The sequence below is a fragment of the Odocoileus virginianus genome, chromosome 3 (assembly GCF_023699985.2).
Source record: "Odocoileus virginianus isolate 20LAN1187 ecotype Illinois chromosome 3, Ovbor_1.2, whole genome shotgun sequence".
NCBI lineage: Eukaryota > Metazoa > Chordata > Mammalia > Artiodactyla > Cervidae > Odocoileus > Odocoileus virginianus.
This window is the reverse complement of record NC_069676.1, coordinates 37808159-37825919: the sequence shown is the minus strand read 5'-3', so window position 1 is coordinate 37825919 and position 17761 is coordinate 37808159. Positions and strand designations below refer to the sequence as shown.

At 37.0% G+C, this 17761-nt stretch overlaps 2 protein-coding genes across 3 annotated transcripts in view; one reads left to right on the top strand and one right to left on the bottom strand.

The window, feature by feature from the left end:
- Positions 1-17761, bottom strand: part of LOC110124466 (olfactory receptor 14A16-like) — a 149600-nt gene that overhangs the window by 47793 nt on the left and 84046 nt on the right. The window lies entirely within an intron of this gene.
- Positions 4364-5287, top strand: OR13G1 (olfactory receptor family 13 subfamily G member 1). Its single transcript, XM_020869673.2, has one exon. It carries the CDS (start codon positions 4364-4366, stop codon positions 5285-5287), a length of 924 nt encoding a protein of 307 aa, XP_020725332.2.

Sequence of the window (17761 nt, the reverse complement as noted above, 5' to 3'; positions counted from 1 at the left end):
TATATTAATACTAACAAAATTTCACAGGTTTTTTTTTACCTAAAAATTTAAATCAGTAGAAAATTTGAGTCAGAGTCAACATCATAACTAAAGCAAAATAGATAATTCCAGATGAGAGGAACAGAAAGGGACATGGCCAAGAGATAATGGTTTTTAATTTATAAGACCTGGGGAAATAGACTTCCCTATTGGTATAGGCAGCCTTTCTTGTGCTGGATACTGTGGCTTTTCCTGGGAGGGATCAAAGGTAACATCCAAGCCAGGCCAATTTCGACTGCAGAATTTCAGTAGAAAAGATTTACAATTGTTTGGACACCTGTGGATTGAATACAATATATATCTACACTCTGGGCCAATAGTGGACATTCTGAACAAAGCTTTTATAGTCAACAGATACCCTCTTCTCACAGTGAATTGTGTCATGTTCCTATTTTGGGGTTTGTTTTCCTATACACATAATAATCATCCCAACTCCCAGGACCAGTATTGAGAATATAATCCCATCAATGCCACCATTACTGTGAAGGGGATGGGCCATTTCAAGAGATTGAAAAAAAGCATCTCAGATTTCTCTTCACCACCACTTTTGCTCTTAACTCAGAGAAAGTGAGTCAGAAGTGTACATCCCTATGATTTTGGAAAATTAGCATTTTTTGAAACTTGGTTTTATAACTTTTGACTGGGAGCTCTCCCTCATGCCCAACTTTGGGAGAATTGATAAGTAACAATAACATGTCTATTGTTAAATAACAGTCATCCAAGTGAACACGGAATTGTTTTTTTCTTCATCATGGAAGGTTCAGTTTATATTTGGGTCCTTATTTCTGTGGGTGAGATCATGTAGGCTGAAAGACATCAGATGTCATAGTTTCATGTCAAGAAGCTTTGAATCAGAATTCTGATTCAGACAGAATGAACAGTACAGGACATCAATATCATTTGAAAATATGTTTAATATTCAACATTTTAAAAGATCAGTTTATATAATTTATTTTAATATCAGATCTTTCAAATGTTAAAAAGTATTTGAACTTAATTTAAAATATCAGTTATCTCATCTATATTGTCTTATTTCAAGTCATATCTCATTTAGAAAAAAAATCCATGTTCCTTCTATTTTTTTATATAATTTAATCTTTGCATGTGTGCTTAAACACTCAGTCATGTCTGACTCTTTGAGACCTCATAGACTAGCCCATGGGGATTCTCCAGGTGAGAATATAGGGGTGGGTTGCTATGCCCTCCTCCAGGGGATCTTCCCAACCCAGGGATTGAACCCAGGTCTCCTACATTGCAGGTAGATTCTTTACCATTCAAGCCAATAAATACAGGAGTAGGTATTCCATGAGGATTACATCTCTATTACATTGCAGTTGTTAATTGACCACTTAATTTCTATAACTTCAGATTTGTTTTCTTCAAAATTGGTGGTATCAGACAAATACTAGATATCTTACAGACAGAAAGTAACTTTCTGGAGTATAATCAAGGAAAGAGGCAGCTAGAAATTTTTTTTTTCCCCTAAAAACAGCCACTAGGTATATAATGGAAATCCTTGTTATATTCTTCCTCAAAACCTCTCCAGTATTTTGTCAACTCTTCTAATTTTTGCTTATTTATTTGGGTAATTTTTTATTGATATGTAGTTGATTTACAATGTTATGTTAATTTCTGTTCCACAGAAAAGTGATTCAGTTATATATTCCTCTTATATTCATTCTCTTCCATTGTAGTTTATCACAGGATATTGAACATAGTTCCCTGTGCTATACATTGGACCTTATTGTTTATCCTAAGGTCCTGGGATAAACCATTAATACTAGAGTGGGTACACTCTACCTTCTCCAGGAGATCTTCCCAACCCAGGAACTAACCTGGGGTCTCCTGCATTGCAGATGGATTCTTTACCAGCTGAGCTACCAGGGAAGCCCAGTCTCTGCATATGTTTGCTATATTAATCTTGTTTTTCCTGAAAGTTCATTGAAGAGAGATTAAGAGCAATTTCTTTAGAGTCAGACAACCTATGTTTGAATCCTGGCTTTTCCACTTATGAAATATGAAATTATAGCTTCTCTTGCTTTATATCCAGTGCATTCTTTCTTTATCAACTATTAAAAGATGGTAACATTAAAGTCCCAAAGTTGTTATGAAGGTAAAAGGACATATTTTCAGAGAATATAACACAGAACCTGTTATATATCATAGATCCAAGTAATGGTAGATGTTAATACCTTCACTATAGAAAAAAAAAGAAAGAAAGCTTGGGATTCTCAAAGTGAGTTATAGATTAAACAAAAGCTTTATTTTTTTCCTCCAGTCTGAACAACCACACATATATCTAGTATTTGCTTAAATTTATCAAATTATTAATCGAAGTTTTCAGGGCCTATAGAATCAAATCAGACTGGATTTGACTTCAAAGGTGATTTTTATTTATGCCTCTGTTTAGGCACCAGAAAGACAATATAATCTTTGAAAAATCAAAGCACACTGATGAAAAATAAAGTTTGGAACATATTCACAATTACATTGAATATTTTTACTATATTTGCCAGATCATAGTAGTCCTGATGGCTATGAAGTCATGTAAATAACTGACTATGCATAAAAAATCTAACTGGATCTCTAAATCCATTCACTTGTTGATGGACATTTAAGTTGTTCCCATGTCTTGGCTATTGTGAATACAGCTGCGGTGAACATAAGGGTGCATATATCTTTTTGAATTATAGTTTTGACCATATACATGTCCAGTAATAGGATTGTTGAATCATATGACAACCCTATTTTTAGTTTTTTGAAAATGTAGCACATATATACAATAGAATACTATTCGGCCATGAAAAGAATGAACTAGTACCATTTGCAAAACATGAGTGCATTTAGAGATTATCATAGTAAGTGAAGTAACACAGAAAGAGAAATACGGATACCGTACAATATCACTTATTTGTAGAATTTGAAATATGAAACAAATGAACCTATCTAGAAAACAAAGAGACTTGCAAATATAGAGAACTTACTTGTGGTTGGTTGCCAAGGGGGAGGGGAGAAGGGGTGGACTGTGAGTTTGAGGTTAACAGATGCAAACTATTACATATAGAATAGATAAACAAGGTCCTAATGTATAGTGCAGGGAACTATATTCAATATCCTGTGATAAACCATATGGAAGAGAATATAAGAGGAATATATAACTAAATCACTTTTCTGTACAACAGGAATTAATTGTAAATCAACTATACATCAATAAAAAAATTACCCAAATAAATAAGCAAAAAATAGAAGAGTTGACCAAATACTGGAGAGGTTTTAAGAATATAACAAGGATTTTCATTATGTACCTAGTGACAGTTTTTAGGAAAAAAAAAAATTTAGCTGCCTCTTTCTTTGATTATCCTCAAGAAAGTTACATTCTGTCTGTAAGATATCTAATACTTGTCAGAATTTGTACCAATTTTGAAGAAAACAAATCTGAAGTTATGAAAGTTAAGTGGTCAATTAACAACTGCAATGTAATAGAGAGGTAATCTTCAGCCTTCTAATTTTAATCAAACCCTCTTGAGCCACCAGGGAAGACCAAGAATACTGGGGAAGGTAGCCTATCCTTCTCCAGGGGATCTTCCTGACCCAGGAATCAAACCGGTATCTCCTGCATTGCAGGCAGATTCTTTACCCACTGAGCTACCAGGGAAGCCCCAGTAGAGACATAATCCTCAACTTTCTAATTTTAATCAAATCCTCTTGCCTTTCTAAGACAGCACGAGAAGAAAATTCACTCAGTTTTAAAATTGTGCTTGTCAAACTAAAGAAACAAAATAGCAAGATAGGCATCTGACTAAATTACTTAGTCCTTGGATCCAATTAGTTAATCATTGGTCCCATGACTATCCAGCCTCAGGATATTCTCTTTGTATTTTTCTCCTGAATGTTTCCACTACAATTATCCCTGTCAGCTTCTATTATAGTTAGATATTCCTGCCTATTTATACATGTTTCAGGGAAGATAACATGTTATTTACAAAATTAGTGAGATATTATGTAACTACGTCATATTTCCATTGTGTTTATATGCATATATATGAATGTAAATTATGCAAAGACAAACTTTAACTAATATGACAATTTTGAAATTTAAAGAGTTTTTAAAAAATCTTTTTCTTTTCAATTACAGGATTCCTTTTAATAGAGTCATGGAAGAACATATATCAGAAAATGGCATTCATCAGGAGAATAGTAGATTTTGTAATCAAATCACTAAATTCACACATACACACACAGTCTTCTAATAGCAGCACCCAGACACCTTTAATTCACAGTTGCTTACTCTCTGCACTGTCTACCATTTAATCACAAAAGCAACATGAATAACAGCATTGTAACTGAATTCATGATCCTAGGCCTCACTCAAAAACCTGAACTCGAGGGACTTCTCTTCATCATCTTTCTCTTCATCTACTTCGTGGCTTTCCTTGGCAATATGCTCATTGTCATTGCCATAGTCTATAACACTATCTTGCATACACCCATGTATGTCCTCCTTCTGGCCCTGGCTATTGTGGACATCATCTGCACAACAAGCATAATACCAAAAATACTTGCAACCATGCTAACATCAAGAAAGACCATCTCATATGGAGGCTGCATGTCCCAACTCTTCTTTTTCACATGGTCCCTGGGTGCTGAGATGGTTCTCTTCACCACTATGGCCTATGACCGATATGTGGCCATCTGCTTCCCTCTACGCTACAGTGCTATTATGAACCACTATATGTGTGTGGCCTTGCTCAGCATTGTCATGGCTATTGCAGTAATCAACTCCTGGGTACACACAGGTCTCATCCTAAGGCTGACCTTCTGTGGATCAAATACCATTGACCACTTCTTCTGTGAGATACCCCCACTGCTAGCTTTGTCCTGCAGCCCAGTGAGAATCAACGAAGTGATGGTGTATGTTGCTGATATTACTCTGGCTGTAGGTGACTTCACCCTCACCTGCATCTCCTACTGTTTTATCATTGCTGCCATTCTTCGCATCCGAACTACAGAAGGGAAGAGAAAGGCCTTCTCAACATGCTCATCCCATCTCATAGTGGTGTCTCTTTATTATTCTCCTGTAATCTACACCTATATACGCCCGGCTTCCAGCTACACATTTGAAAGGGACAAGGTGGTAGCTGCACTCTATACTCTTGTGACCCCTACATTAAACCCAATTGTGTACAGTTTCCGAAACAAGGACATGCAGGCAGGGATTAGGAAAGTATTTGCATTCCTGAAACATTAGTAGTTTCAAAGGAGAATGTCAACTCTCTAGAATCATTTTCTACATCTTAGATTTTACTTACCTTTCATATTTACCTCATTCCCCAATTTTTCCATTCCCTCTTAACACAAGAATGTCTCATCTCATAGTAAGTCACTTCCTTAGATCTTCATTTCTAAACTACACATAGTCCCAGGACTTGCTTGGTGGCCTAGTCATTAAGACTCCATATTCCCAATGCAGGAGGCCCAGGTTTGATCTCTGGTCCGGGAACTGGATCCCTCATGCCACAACTAAGAGCCTGCATGTGACAACAAAGATCTTGTGTGCCTCAGCTAAGACCCAGTGCAGCAAAAAAATAAAATAAAATAAAAATACACTTATTCTAATTTAACTGTACTGACTGATCATTCTATAGGTTCCTGAAGCATTCTATTTCATGAAAACTTTCCAAACTAATCTCAGTAAATTATAGTGTAATCATAGTGTTTCTCTTAATCCTACCTTGTTCCTAGAATTCTCATTGTCTCCACAATTCCACACTTTTCACTTTAACATTTGTGATGTGATGGACATGAGTTTGGGCAAACTCCCAGATATACTGAAGGCCAGGGAAGCCTGACATGCCTCGGTATGTGGAGTCACAAAAAGTCGATCAACAGTGACTGAGCAACGACAACAACATAGATACAGCCTCACATATCTCTCGCTATATATATGCATATATATAGACATAAGTGTGTTAGTCACTTCAATTGTGTCCATGTCTTTGCAGCCCTATGGACAGTAGCCCACCAGGCTCCTCTGCTCATGGGACTCTCCAGGCAAGAACACTGGAGTGGATTGCCTTGCCCGACGCCTGGGGATCTTTCCTACTCAGGGACTGAACCTTCACCTCTTATGTCTCCTACATTAACAGGCAGGTTTTTTACCACTAGTGCCACCTGGGAAGCCTATATAGACATATACTACATGTCTAAATATATATATATATATGAATATTTAATTAATAAAGTAAATATAAAATATTTATTTATTAATAAATTAAATAAATATAAGAATACTTATTTTCATATATAGACATTTATGTCAACATCTTTCTAAATGTTAAACTTAACAATATAATAGCAGTTATTTTACCAGCAAAAGCAAGTCTACTCAAGAAGACCTGGAGGAACTGCAATTCAGAGTACGCAAACAACAGTGGACCATAGGCAAATCCGGAGAACAATGAAAGAAAACATGCTTTTAGGTGGTGCTAGTGCTGGGCTGCGGTCTATGGGGTTGCACAGAGTCAGACACGACTGAAGAGACTTAGCAGCAGCAGTAACAGCAGCAACAGCAGTGGTAAAGAACCCACCTGCCAATGCAGGAGACATAAGAGACATGAGCTCAATCCCCAGGTTGGGTAGATCCCCTGGAGAAAGCAATGGCAACCCAGTCCAATAGTCTTGCCTGGAGAATCCCATGGACAGAGGAGCCTGGTGGGCTACAGTTCATAGCATCACAATGAGTCAGACATGACTGAAGCAACCTAGCACAGCACAACAAGTAAAGAAAAAGAGAAACTGGCAGTTCTATAATAACCAGTTAGTCCATTGCAGGAAGCTAGGAGGTCAAAGTATGGATGCTTCTCATTGGCTGGGCTGCTGTAGTCTCTGACTGGCTGGTCTCTTACTGGGTGGAGAAAAGTTTTCTGTTTTCCTGCTGGATAATAAAGTAGATAACACTTTCTTGTCAGAAATATAGGCTTATATCTCTTCCTGTTTGTACTAACTGATGATGTATCATGGAACTTGAGAGTTGCTTTACAGGTCTGTCTGAAATCTAACTTTAGCTGATGATCCTTTAATTCCTCAGTACTGGTCTGGTGCTTGCGACCCCATGGACTGTAGCCCGCAGGCTCCTCTGTCCACGGAATTCTCCAGGCAAGAATATCGGAATGGGTTGCCATTTCTTTCTCCAGGGTGTCTTCCTCACCCAGGAATTGAACCCAGGTCTCCTGCTTTGCAGACTCTTTACCATCTGAGACACTAGGAAAGTCCAAGGATAGAATGAAAAAGCCTATAGCACCCGATATTCCCAAGTGGTCTCCCATCCAAGTGTTAACCAGCTTAGTTTCCGGGATCAGACAAGATCAGGCACATTCAGAGTGCTATGCCTGTAGACAATACCGGCATACCTCACAGGTAGTGTGTTTGGTTTCAGACCACCACAATGAAACAAATATCACATGACGCAAGTCAAACCTTTTTTTTTTAATTTCACAGAGCAAATAAAATTTGCATTTTTACTACATTATAGTCTATTACATGTGCATCAGTATGGCCTAAAAGAAACAGTATACCTCCCTTATGTAAAACATTTTGTTGCTAAAAAATGCTAATCATCTTCTGAACCTCCAGCAAATGATAATCTTTTTTTGGTGGTGGATGACTTTGCCTTGATGTTAACGGCTGCTGAGTGATAAGGATGGTAGTTGCTGAAGGTTAGGGTAGTGGTGGCAATTTCTTAAAATGAAACAAAAATAAAGTTTGCTGAATCACTTGAGTCTTCGTGTCATTACTGATTTTTCTGTGGCATGAAATGTTCTTTATAATATTTTGCTCACAATAGAATTTCTTTCATTTGGGGTTGATCCTCTCAGATCCTGCCACTACTATATTAGCTAAGCTTATGTAATATGTATATGCTTTGTTGTCAGTTTAACAGTTTTTTACAGCATCTTCACCAGGAGTAGAGTTCATCTCAAGAAACTACTGTCTGCTCATCCATAATAAATAATTCTTCATTTATTTAAATTTTAATATAATATTATAGCAATTCAGTCACATTTTGGGCTCCACTCTTATTTTTATTTTTCTCCTTATTTTGACATCTGCAGTTACTTCTTCCACTGAAATTTTGAACCCTTTGAGTCACCCGTGAAGATTGAAATCAAATTCCAGTCTCCTGTGAATAATAATATTTTCATATCTTCTAAGAATCACAAATATTTTTAATGATATCTAGAGTGAGAAATCCTTTCCCTGATGCTTGGAAAGATTGAAGTCAGGAGGAGAGGGGGATGACAGAGGATGAGATGGTTGGATGGCATCAATGACTCGATGGACATGAGTTTGAGCAAGCTCCAGGAATTGGTGATGGACACGAAGCCTGTCACACTGCAGTCCACGGGGTCACGCAGAGTCAGACATGACTGAGGGGCTGAACTGAACTGATATGTAGCTTCTATTTTTATATGTACATGCTAAAGCTTATACTGGAAAAGGTCAGTTTTCATTCTAATCCTAAAGAAAGACAATGCCAAAGAATGCTCAAACTACCACACAATTGCACTCATCTAACACGCTAGCAAAGTAATGCTCAAAATTCTCAAAGCCAGGCTTCAACAGAACATGAACCATGAAATTCCAGATGTTCAAGCTGGATTAGAAAAGGCAGAGGAATCAGAGATCAAATTGTCAACATCTGTTGGATCATCAAAAAAGCAAGAGAGTGCCAGAAAAACATCTACTTCTACTTTACTGACTATGCCAAAGTCTTTGACTGTGTAGATCACAACAAACTGTGGAAAATTCCTCACGAGGTGGGAATACCAGACCACCTGACCTACCTCCTGAGAAATCTGTATGCAGGTCAAGAAGCAACAGTTAGAACTGGACATGGAACAACAGACTGATTCCAAATCAAGAAAGGAGTACATCAAGGCTGTATATTGTCACAGCTCCTGCTTATTTAACTTATATGCAGAGTACATCATGTGAAATACCAGACTGGATGCAGCACAAGCTGGAATCAAGATTGCCAGGAGAAATATCAATAACCTCAGATATTCCAATGACACGACACTTATGACAGAAAGCAAAGAAGAACCAAAGAGCCTCTTGATGAAAGTGAAAGTGAAAGAGGAGGGTGAAAAAGTTGGCTTAAAACAACATTCAGGAAACTAAGATCATGGCATCCAGTCCCATCACTTCATGGCAAATAGATGGGGAAACAACAGAAACAGTGACTGATTTTATTTTTGGGGGCTTCAAAATCACTGCAAATGGTGACTGCAGCCATGAAATTAAAAGATGCTTGCTCCTTGGAAGAAAAGTTATGACCAATCTAGATGGCATATTAAAAAGCAGAGACATTACTTTGCCAACAAAGGTCCATCTAGTCAAAGTTATAGTCTTTCCAGTAGTCATGTATGGATATGAGAGTTGGACTATAAAGAAAACTGAGTGTCAAAGAATTGATGCTTTTGAACTGTGGTGTTGGAGAAGACTCTTGAGAGTCCGTTGGACTGCAAGGAGATCCAACCAGTCCATCCTGAAGGAGATCAGTCCTGAATATTCATTGGAAGGATTGATGCTGAAGCTGAAACTCCAATACTTTGGCCACCTGATGGGAAGAACTGACTCCTTGGAAAAGACCCTGATGCTGAGAAAGATTGAAGGCAGGAGGAAAAGGGGATGACAGAGGATGAGATGGTTGAATGGCATCACCGACTCAATGGACATGAGTTTGAGTAAACTCCATGACAGACTGCAGTCCATGGGGTCACAATGAGTTGGACATGACTGACTGAACTGTACTGAACTGAATGCTTATATATGTATCGCACACCTCACATCACATACACATCACAAAAATCTTTACTTCTAATATTATAAAATTAATTATTCTGTGGATCTAATCATGCCATCATCTTATGTAATAATAAAATATATTTTATCACAGTAAGGTATTGTCTGACACAGGCAATAGTTTTTCCTTGAAATGAAAGTTATAATCAAGGCTTCACTGCAAAATATTAATTTAATGCAGACTTTTTTTTGTACTATTCTGAAATAAGATAGTTCAGGTCACTCTTGCCTGCTTTAGGTATTTTACTCCATATATACAGGAAAAACATATTACATTTCGTGTTCTTGTATAGAGAATCTAATGTCAAATTCTAAATAAACTAATATCTAAAAGACAGCAGTAGAAAGACTCCTCTCAATGACTTCTAGCTTAAAATTACCATGAACACATGTCTAAGTGAACAGGTCAGGTGTATTTCATGGAGACAGTATATTATATGTCAGTAAGTGGGTCCTGCTGCTGCTGCTGCTAAATCACGTCAGTCATGTCTGACTCTGTGTGACCCCATAGATTGCAGTCCACCAGGCTCCCGCCCCTGGGAGTCTCCAGGCAAGAGTGCTGGAGTGGGTTGCCATTGCCTTCTCCGAAGTGGGTCCTGGAAGGTATTTATTTGGTATTGTGTTGGATATTTGGTAAAGAATCAAGAAAGGGGAATTTCCCCTAGATTGAGTAGTGTCATGAAGCAAAGGAAATGGTACCTGGGAGGCAGAGAAAATAGACATTAGTACAAAGTGGATTTGCTCAGTTGTATCCAACTCTGTAAGATCCCATAGATTGTAGGCTACCAGGGTCCTGTGTCCATGGAATTCTCCAGGCAGGAGTACTGGAGTGGGAGGCCATGCCCTCCTCCAGGAGATTGTTATTTTCACCTATGCCACATATCAATCAAGTGGTCTTGTTACTTTTTACTCCCTCATAATGACTTTTTCTAATGCTAAAATGTTCTGTGATTTTTTTTTTCTTGAGAATGAACAGAACATTATAACCTGTTCAGCCAGAAAAGCTCAGCAGACAGCTCTCAGAGGCAGTATTTGTTTTTCTCACTTCCTTAAAATTTTTACATGACCTTCTTCATTATGTTCTGTTCCTTGATGAAGCAAGTCATCTTTTATAGAGAGTAAATGTCAAATACTTTTCTGAATGTGATCTTTTTTCTGAAATTACTGCTACTGCTGCTATTTAGTCACTAAGTCATGTCTGACTCTGTGACTCCATGGACTGTAGCCTGCCAGGCTCCTCTGTCCATGGGATTTCCCAGGCAAGTATACTGGAGTGGGTTGCTGTTTCCTTCTCCAGGAGATCTTCACAAACCAGGGACTGAAACTGCATTTCTTGGATATTTTACCACTGAGCCAACTGGAAAGCCCTTTTCTGAAATTAGGTAGTTATAAGACTAGTTTGAAATAGTAAGAGCTATATAAATCATTAAAATGTATTTTATTCAGATTTTTTACTTCAATTGGAAATTTTTAAAATATATATTGATTCTGAACTTCCACCTCTCAGATCTTATTTTGCTTTGGCTTCCACATTATTCTTTCTCAATATTGCATTTTATTTTTTAATATGTATATATAAGAATATGACATCAATGTATTTCAGATTATCTTGTGTGATTCTCTATTTTATCCCTTACACTTACTTATACTTACTACCCACTGTAATTTTACCCATTATTATGCTTCATATAACATAAAAGAAACTTGACTCTGTGTATAACTAGTTGTCTAGACTATTTGTATTTGTTATTTACAAGGGACTATAAACTTAGTGAAGCTGAAACTGAATCTTCTCCATATTTCTTGCACAATATGCTATACTCCTTTCCAGGGCAAAGATTCACCTTAAATCATGAACATACTGATCATTTTAGGTTTAAAAGTAAGGAAATAAGTGATTTGAATATTTTGTATATTTTGGACCATTTATTAGTTGATGCGTGAGTGTGCTATGGGGAGAATTGCTGCACTCTGCTGAGTCACATCCCACCATTTGCTACCCTATGGACTGTAGCCCACCAGGCTCCTCTGTCCATGGAATTTTCCAGAAATAACAGAATATATTCCAAGAATACTGGAGTGGGTTACCATTTCCTACTCCAATGGGAGAAGTAGTGTGTATAATGAATTTGTCCCTGACTGAACCTAGTATTTGAAGTAGCATATAATGAATATCTTACAATGATCTGTACTAGTTTACTAAGATCACTGTGGTAATGAGGCAGTCACTCTGACTCTAGACCTCAAGTAAGTTATTTTAGATTTCACTGGCTCTCCCAATGAAATGTAGTTGTAGGACAAATCCTTGCTAAATTTATAATATGTTGAGCTGCAAATAATAAAGAATACTACTTCAATTCTTCGACATGAAACTTAAACCTCATGCAACAGAAGTTGGGGTTAAACAGTCAATAGTGTTGTAGCTACTCATTGATACCAGCAAAAACCTAGGCTTCTCTCATTTTCTTCCTCTTCCTTTCAACTTCATTTCCCCTGGGGACATGAATGGCTTCTGTATTACCAGACATCCCACTCAAGATCCAGGCAGATTGAAGGTTAAAGATGAAGACATGAGAGGGCAAAGGAGTCTTGATCTGATATTATTTAACTCCTTTTTTCAGCTTTATTGAGTATAACTGGCAAATAAAATTGCAAGATACTTGAAGTGTATATCATGATCTTTTAAATTAATAATTACTTAACATTATTTTGACCACATCTATACTAATTCACATTCTCAAGCTATAACCCCTGATTGGAAGAACAAATTTGAAAACAAGACACTTGGCATCAAACAAATTTGGAGTTAACATATGGGAGAAGCAGAAGGGAGTATGCATATTATGTCAGTTACTATTAATGTCTGTCAACAAAAATATTATGAATACAGATTTGAGATCACAAACTTAATGGTGGAATAAAGTTGGATTGGGAAAGAGAAAAACAAAACTAAAACCATTATAAAGTTTTAATTCCATTGGTTGTAGTTTAAAACTTTGCCTTAAATATTATATTCTTTAATATTTTAGCTATTATTGTTGTTGTTCAGTCCCTCAGTCGTGTCTGACTCTTTGTGACCTCATGGACTGCAGCATGCCAGGCCTCCCTGTCCTTCACTATTTCCTGGAGCTTGCTCAGACTCATGTCCATCGAGTCAGTGATGCCATCCAACCATCTCTTCCTCTGTCATCCCCTTTTCCTCCTGCCCTCAATCTTTCCCAGCATCAGGGTCTTTTCAAATGAGTCAGCTCTTCGCATCACGTGGCCAAAGTATTGGCATTTCAGCTTAAGCATCAGTCCTTCCAGTGAATATTCAGGACTGATTTCCTTTAGAATTGATTGGTTGGGTCTCCTTGCAGCCCAAGGGTCTCTCGAGAGTCTTCTCCAACATCACAGTTCAAAAGCATTTATTCTTCAGCACTCAACTTTCTTTGTGGTTCAACTCTCACATCCATTCATGACTACTAGAAAGCCATAGCTTTGACTATAAAGACCTTTGCAGACAAAGTATCGTCTCTACATTTTAAAATGCTGTCTGGGTTTGTCGTAGCTTTTCCCAAGGAGCAAGCATCTTTTAATTTCATGGCTGCAGTCACCAGTTGCAATTACTATTATTAGTATTTGTTTATATTTTATAATATAAACTTATAAGTTAAAGATACAGTGAATAATCCTTTAATAGGCTTTAACACCAATACACAACAAAATTATTTGACCTTGATGATAATATTTTAGTAAAGGCAATATGAGTAAATATATTTCAATATTTTTGAAACATTATTTAATATTCATAATTGATGACCTGGATTTTTTTGTACTGTGCTGTAATATTTCCATACAGTGACTACCAGAGCTAAAAATGACACCTTGAAACCAGGTCTCTCTAAAATCAAGTTCCTCTGCTGAGTTTATGATTAGCCTATCTATCCAAAACACTATTCACTTTCTTGTCCCAAACCCATTCTCCTTAAGATTGAGGAATATTGAAGGAAGAGGGAATTTGCATACAAGCCCTTGTATCCCTGTCCTGAGGTAAAAGGTTTTTTATTTAGTCTCCCATTTCTTTCCTGAGTCTCAAAGGGCTGACTTAAGAATTATTGATTAGAAAATCTGAAGATGTGAAAACAGAGCTGCTGTTGGGCAAGGAAACCAAAAATGATTTAGACTTTAAATCAGCCACATAGAAGAGTTACCAAATCCCCTGTTCCTTGAAAGATATAGAGTCCAAGTTGTTTTTACAGGAATCAGACCACCACCAGGTAAAAATTGCTGACTTCAAGCACACAGATCCCAGACAAGGTGAAAACAGACAGTTGGTGATGCTTAAACTTCACTTTGATGCCAACAAATTTAGGAACTGAGCACATGCTGCTCAGGCACCTACACCCCATTCCCTCACATTGTCTTTAAAAACCTTTCCTTGAAAACCATCAGCAATACCTGGTCTGTAGAACATGAGCTACCTGTTCTTGCTTGGTGCCCTGCAGTACGTGCTGCAATTTCATTCATCAAAAGCAGTGGCATAGATTGACTTCGCTGAGTGTGGATGAGCTGACTCAAGTCCAGGTGTGATAAACAATCTCACCACACATATCAAACTGGAACAAATCCATTACTGGCTATACTTACCAAATTGGATATTTTTTCAATGTATGTCTATAATTATAGCAATATGCATGTAGCTTGTAAAAAATAATATATTGCACTTCTCTACATGCATTACAGAACATGGTTAGGATTTTACAGTAAGTCTGTAGATGTTGTAGGCATGTTTTATTTAAAATGAGTAATAAACATATGTTGTCTATTTGGAGGGTCAATTTAAAAACAAGTTAGAGTAGTTTTTTTCTAATTGTGTTAAGTATACATACATGAGATTATAGAGATCATATGTTGCATCACTTTGAAACTACATAATGGTAAACAACTTTCAAGCATCTATTCTTATTTTATCTCTATATTATTAGTTTCTTTCTAAAACAAATGAATGTTCACACTTGTTTTTAAAATGCAAACTCTGTATTAAAAAATGGTAAATAAAATAAAAAGAATTGATTTTATATCTATCCAATTTGCACATCAGGACAATTAGTTTAACTTATGTATGGTGAGGGAGTAGTCTTCAAGAAGGATTTCAATTAATAAATGAAGAAGGAAGACATAATTAAATATCAGTTTGAAAACTCTAATGACAGCATCCATGTAGGTAATAATAAGAGAAGGCAACTGATAACCCTAAAATAGAGACAGCTATCATTGTACATTACCTTGAAAAATAGACAGTTTAATCAATCCTTTATATCTAGCAATCAATTTATACTAATAGTAGAATTATAGGAAGATAACACCATGAATATGCATCCAGTAAAATCCATACTATAGGAAACTCTTCACTATGAACTATTCAGTTTCTACAACAAGAAAATTGCAAGATTATAAATAAATAAACAACAAATAAAACAAATAAGGTTCAGTAGCCTTATTAGTCAATTGCAAAAATTAATCCTTATTTTATCTCAATTCAGATAAACACAGTTTATCAAAACTAACATGTCAATAACAAAAATATAAACTCTGGATATTAGAAAATAATATTTAGGAAGTGTGAATTTTTTGCTGAAATAGTGCTATTTTTTATATACAAACATAAGCTGATTCACCAATACATTGGAAAATATGTTTAGATTAAACAATATGAAATATGTGAAGAAATAGGTGAAGGCCAATTTCCTCACATATTTGAAAATCTATATATACATATAATCTATGCATATATAAGAAATGTATATATTAAACAATATGAAATATGTAAAGGAAGTAGGTGAAGCAATCCACTTCACAGATCACTGTCTTGTTATGGCAAAGGGGCTTGCATAACTCAATGACGCTATGGGCCATGTCATGTAGGGTGACCCAAGATGGACAGGTCATAGCAGAGAGTTCTGACAAAATGTGATCCAATGGAGAAGGGATTGGCAAACCACCCTAGTATACTTTCTGTGAGAACCTCATGAACTGTATGAAAGGACAAAAAAAATATGGCATCGAAAAATGAGTCCCCCAGGTCAGAAGATGTCCAATATGCTACTGCGGAAGAGCAGGGAAGAACTACTAACAGCCCTAGAAAGAAGGAAGCAGCTAGGCCAAAGCAGAAACAATGCTCAGATATGGAAGTGTCTGATGATGAAAGTAAAATCCGATACTGCAAAGAACAGTAATGCATAGGAACCTGGAATGTTAGGGCCATGAATCAAAGTAAATTGGATTCAATCAAGCAGGAGACAGTAAAAATAAAATAACTTAGGAATCAGTGAACTAAAATGGATGGGAATGGGTGAATTTATTTCAGATGACCATTATGTCGACTCCTGTGGGCAAAAATCCTATAGAAATTAAGTAGCCCCCATAATCAACAAGAGAGTCCAAAATGCAGTACTTTGATGCAACCTCAAAAATTACAGAATGATCTTCATTTGTTTCCAAGGCAAACCATTCAACATCACAGTGATTCAAGTCTATATCCCTACCAACACCAAAGAAGCTGAAGTTTACCAGTTCTATGAAGACCCAGAAGACCTCCTAGAATTACCACAAAAAAGATGTTTCATTCATCTTTGGGATTGGAATGCAAAAGTAGGAAGTCAAGAGATACCTGGAGTAACAGGCAAAACTGGCCTTGGAGAACAAAATGAAGCAGGTTACATTCTCTGTAGCTGAAGATGGAGAAGCTGTATACAATCAACAAAAACGTGACTGGAGCTGACTGTGGATCAGATCCTCAGCTTCTCATAGAAAAATTAAGACTTAAACTAAAGAAAGCAGGTATTGTAAAGGAGGCAGAGAACAAAACCATCCTAAAGAAAAAGATAAGAGAGAAGGCAAAGTGGTTATCTGAGGAGGCTTTACAAGTAGCTGAAGAACAACAAGAAGCAAAAAGCAAGGGAGAAAGGGAAAGGTACATCCAACTAAAGACAGAGTTCCAAAGAATAGCAAGGAGAGACAAGGAAGCCTTTTGCAATGAACAGTGCATAAAACTAGAAAGAAAACAACAGAAGCGGAAAGACTAGAGACTTCTTCAGGAAAAATGAAACTATCAAGGGAACATTTCATCCAAAGATAGGCACAAAAAAGGACAGAAACTGTAGAGACCTAGTAGATGCTGAAGAGATCAAGAGAGATGGAAAGAGTGCACAGAGTAACTGTACAAAAAAGAACTTAATGAACTGGATTACTATGATGATGTGGTCAGTCACCCAGAGCCAGACATTCTGTAGTGTGAAATCAAGTGAGACATAGGAAGCACTGTTTTTAATAAAGCTAGTGGATGTGATGGAATTATAGTAGAGCTATTCAAAACCCTAAAGGATGATGTCATTAAGACATTGCATGCCAGCAAATCTGGAAGACCCAGCAATAGCTACAGGACTGGAAAAGGTCAGTCCTCACCCCAGTTCCCAAGAAGGGTAGTACTAAAGAATGTTCTAACCATCGGACAATTACACTCATCTCCCACGCTAGTAAGGGCATGCTTAAAGTCTTGCACCCTAGGCTTCAGCATTTTGTGAACAAGAACTTGCAGGTGTCCAAGCCAGGTTTAGAAAAGGCAGAGGAACAAGTTGCCAACATTCACTGCATCATAGAGAAAGCAAGGGAATTCCAGAAAAGCTTCTACCTCTGTTTCATTGACTATGCTAAAGCCTTTGACTGTGTGGATCATAACAAACAGTGGAAAGCTCTTAAACAGATGGGAATATCTGACCATTTTACATGTCTCCTGAGAAACCTGTATCCGAATCAAGAAGCAACAGTTAGAACCCTGTATGGAGCAATTAGTTGGTTCAAATTTGAGGAAGGAGTA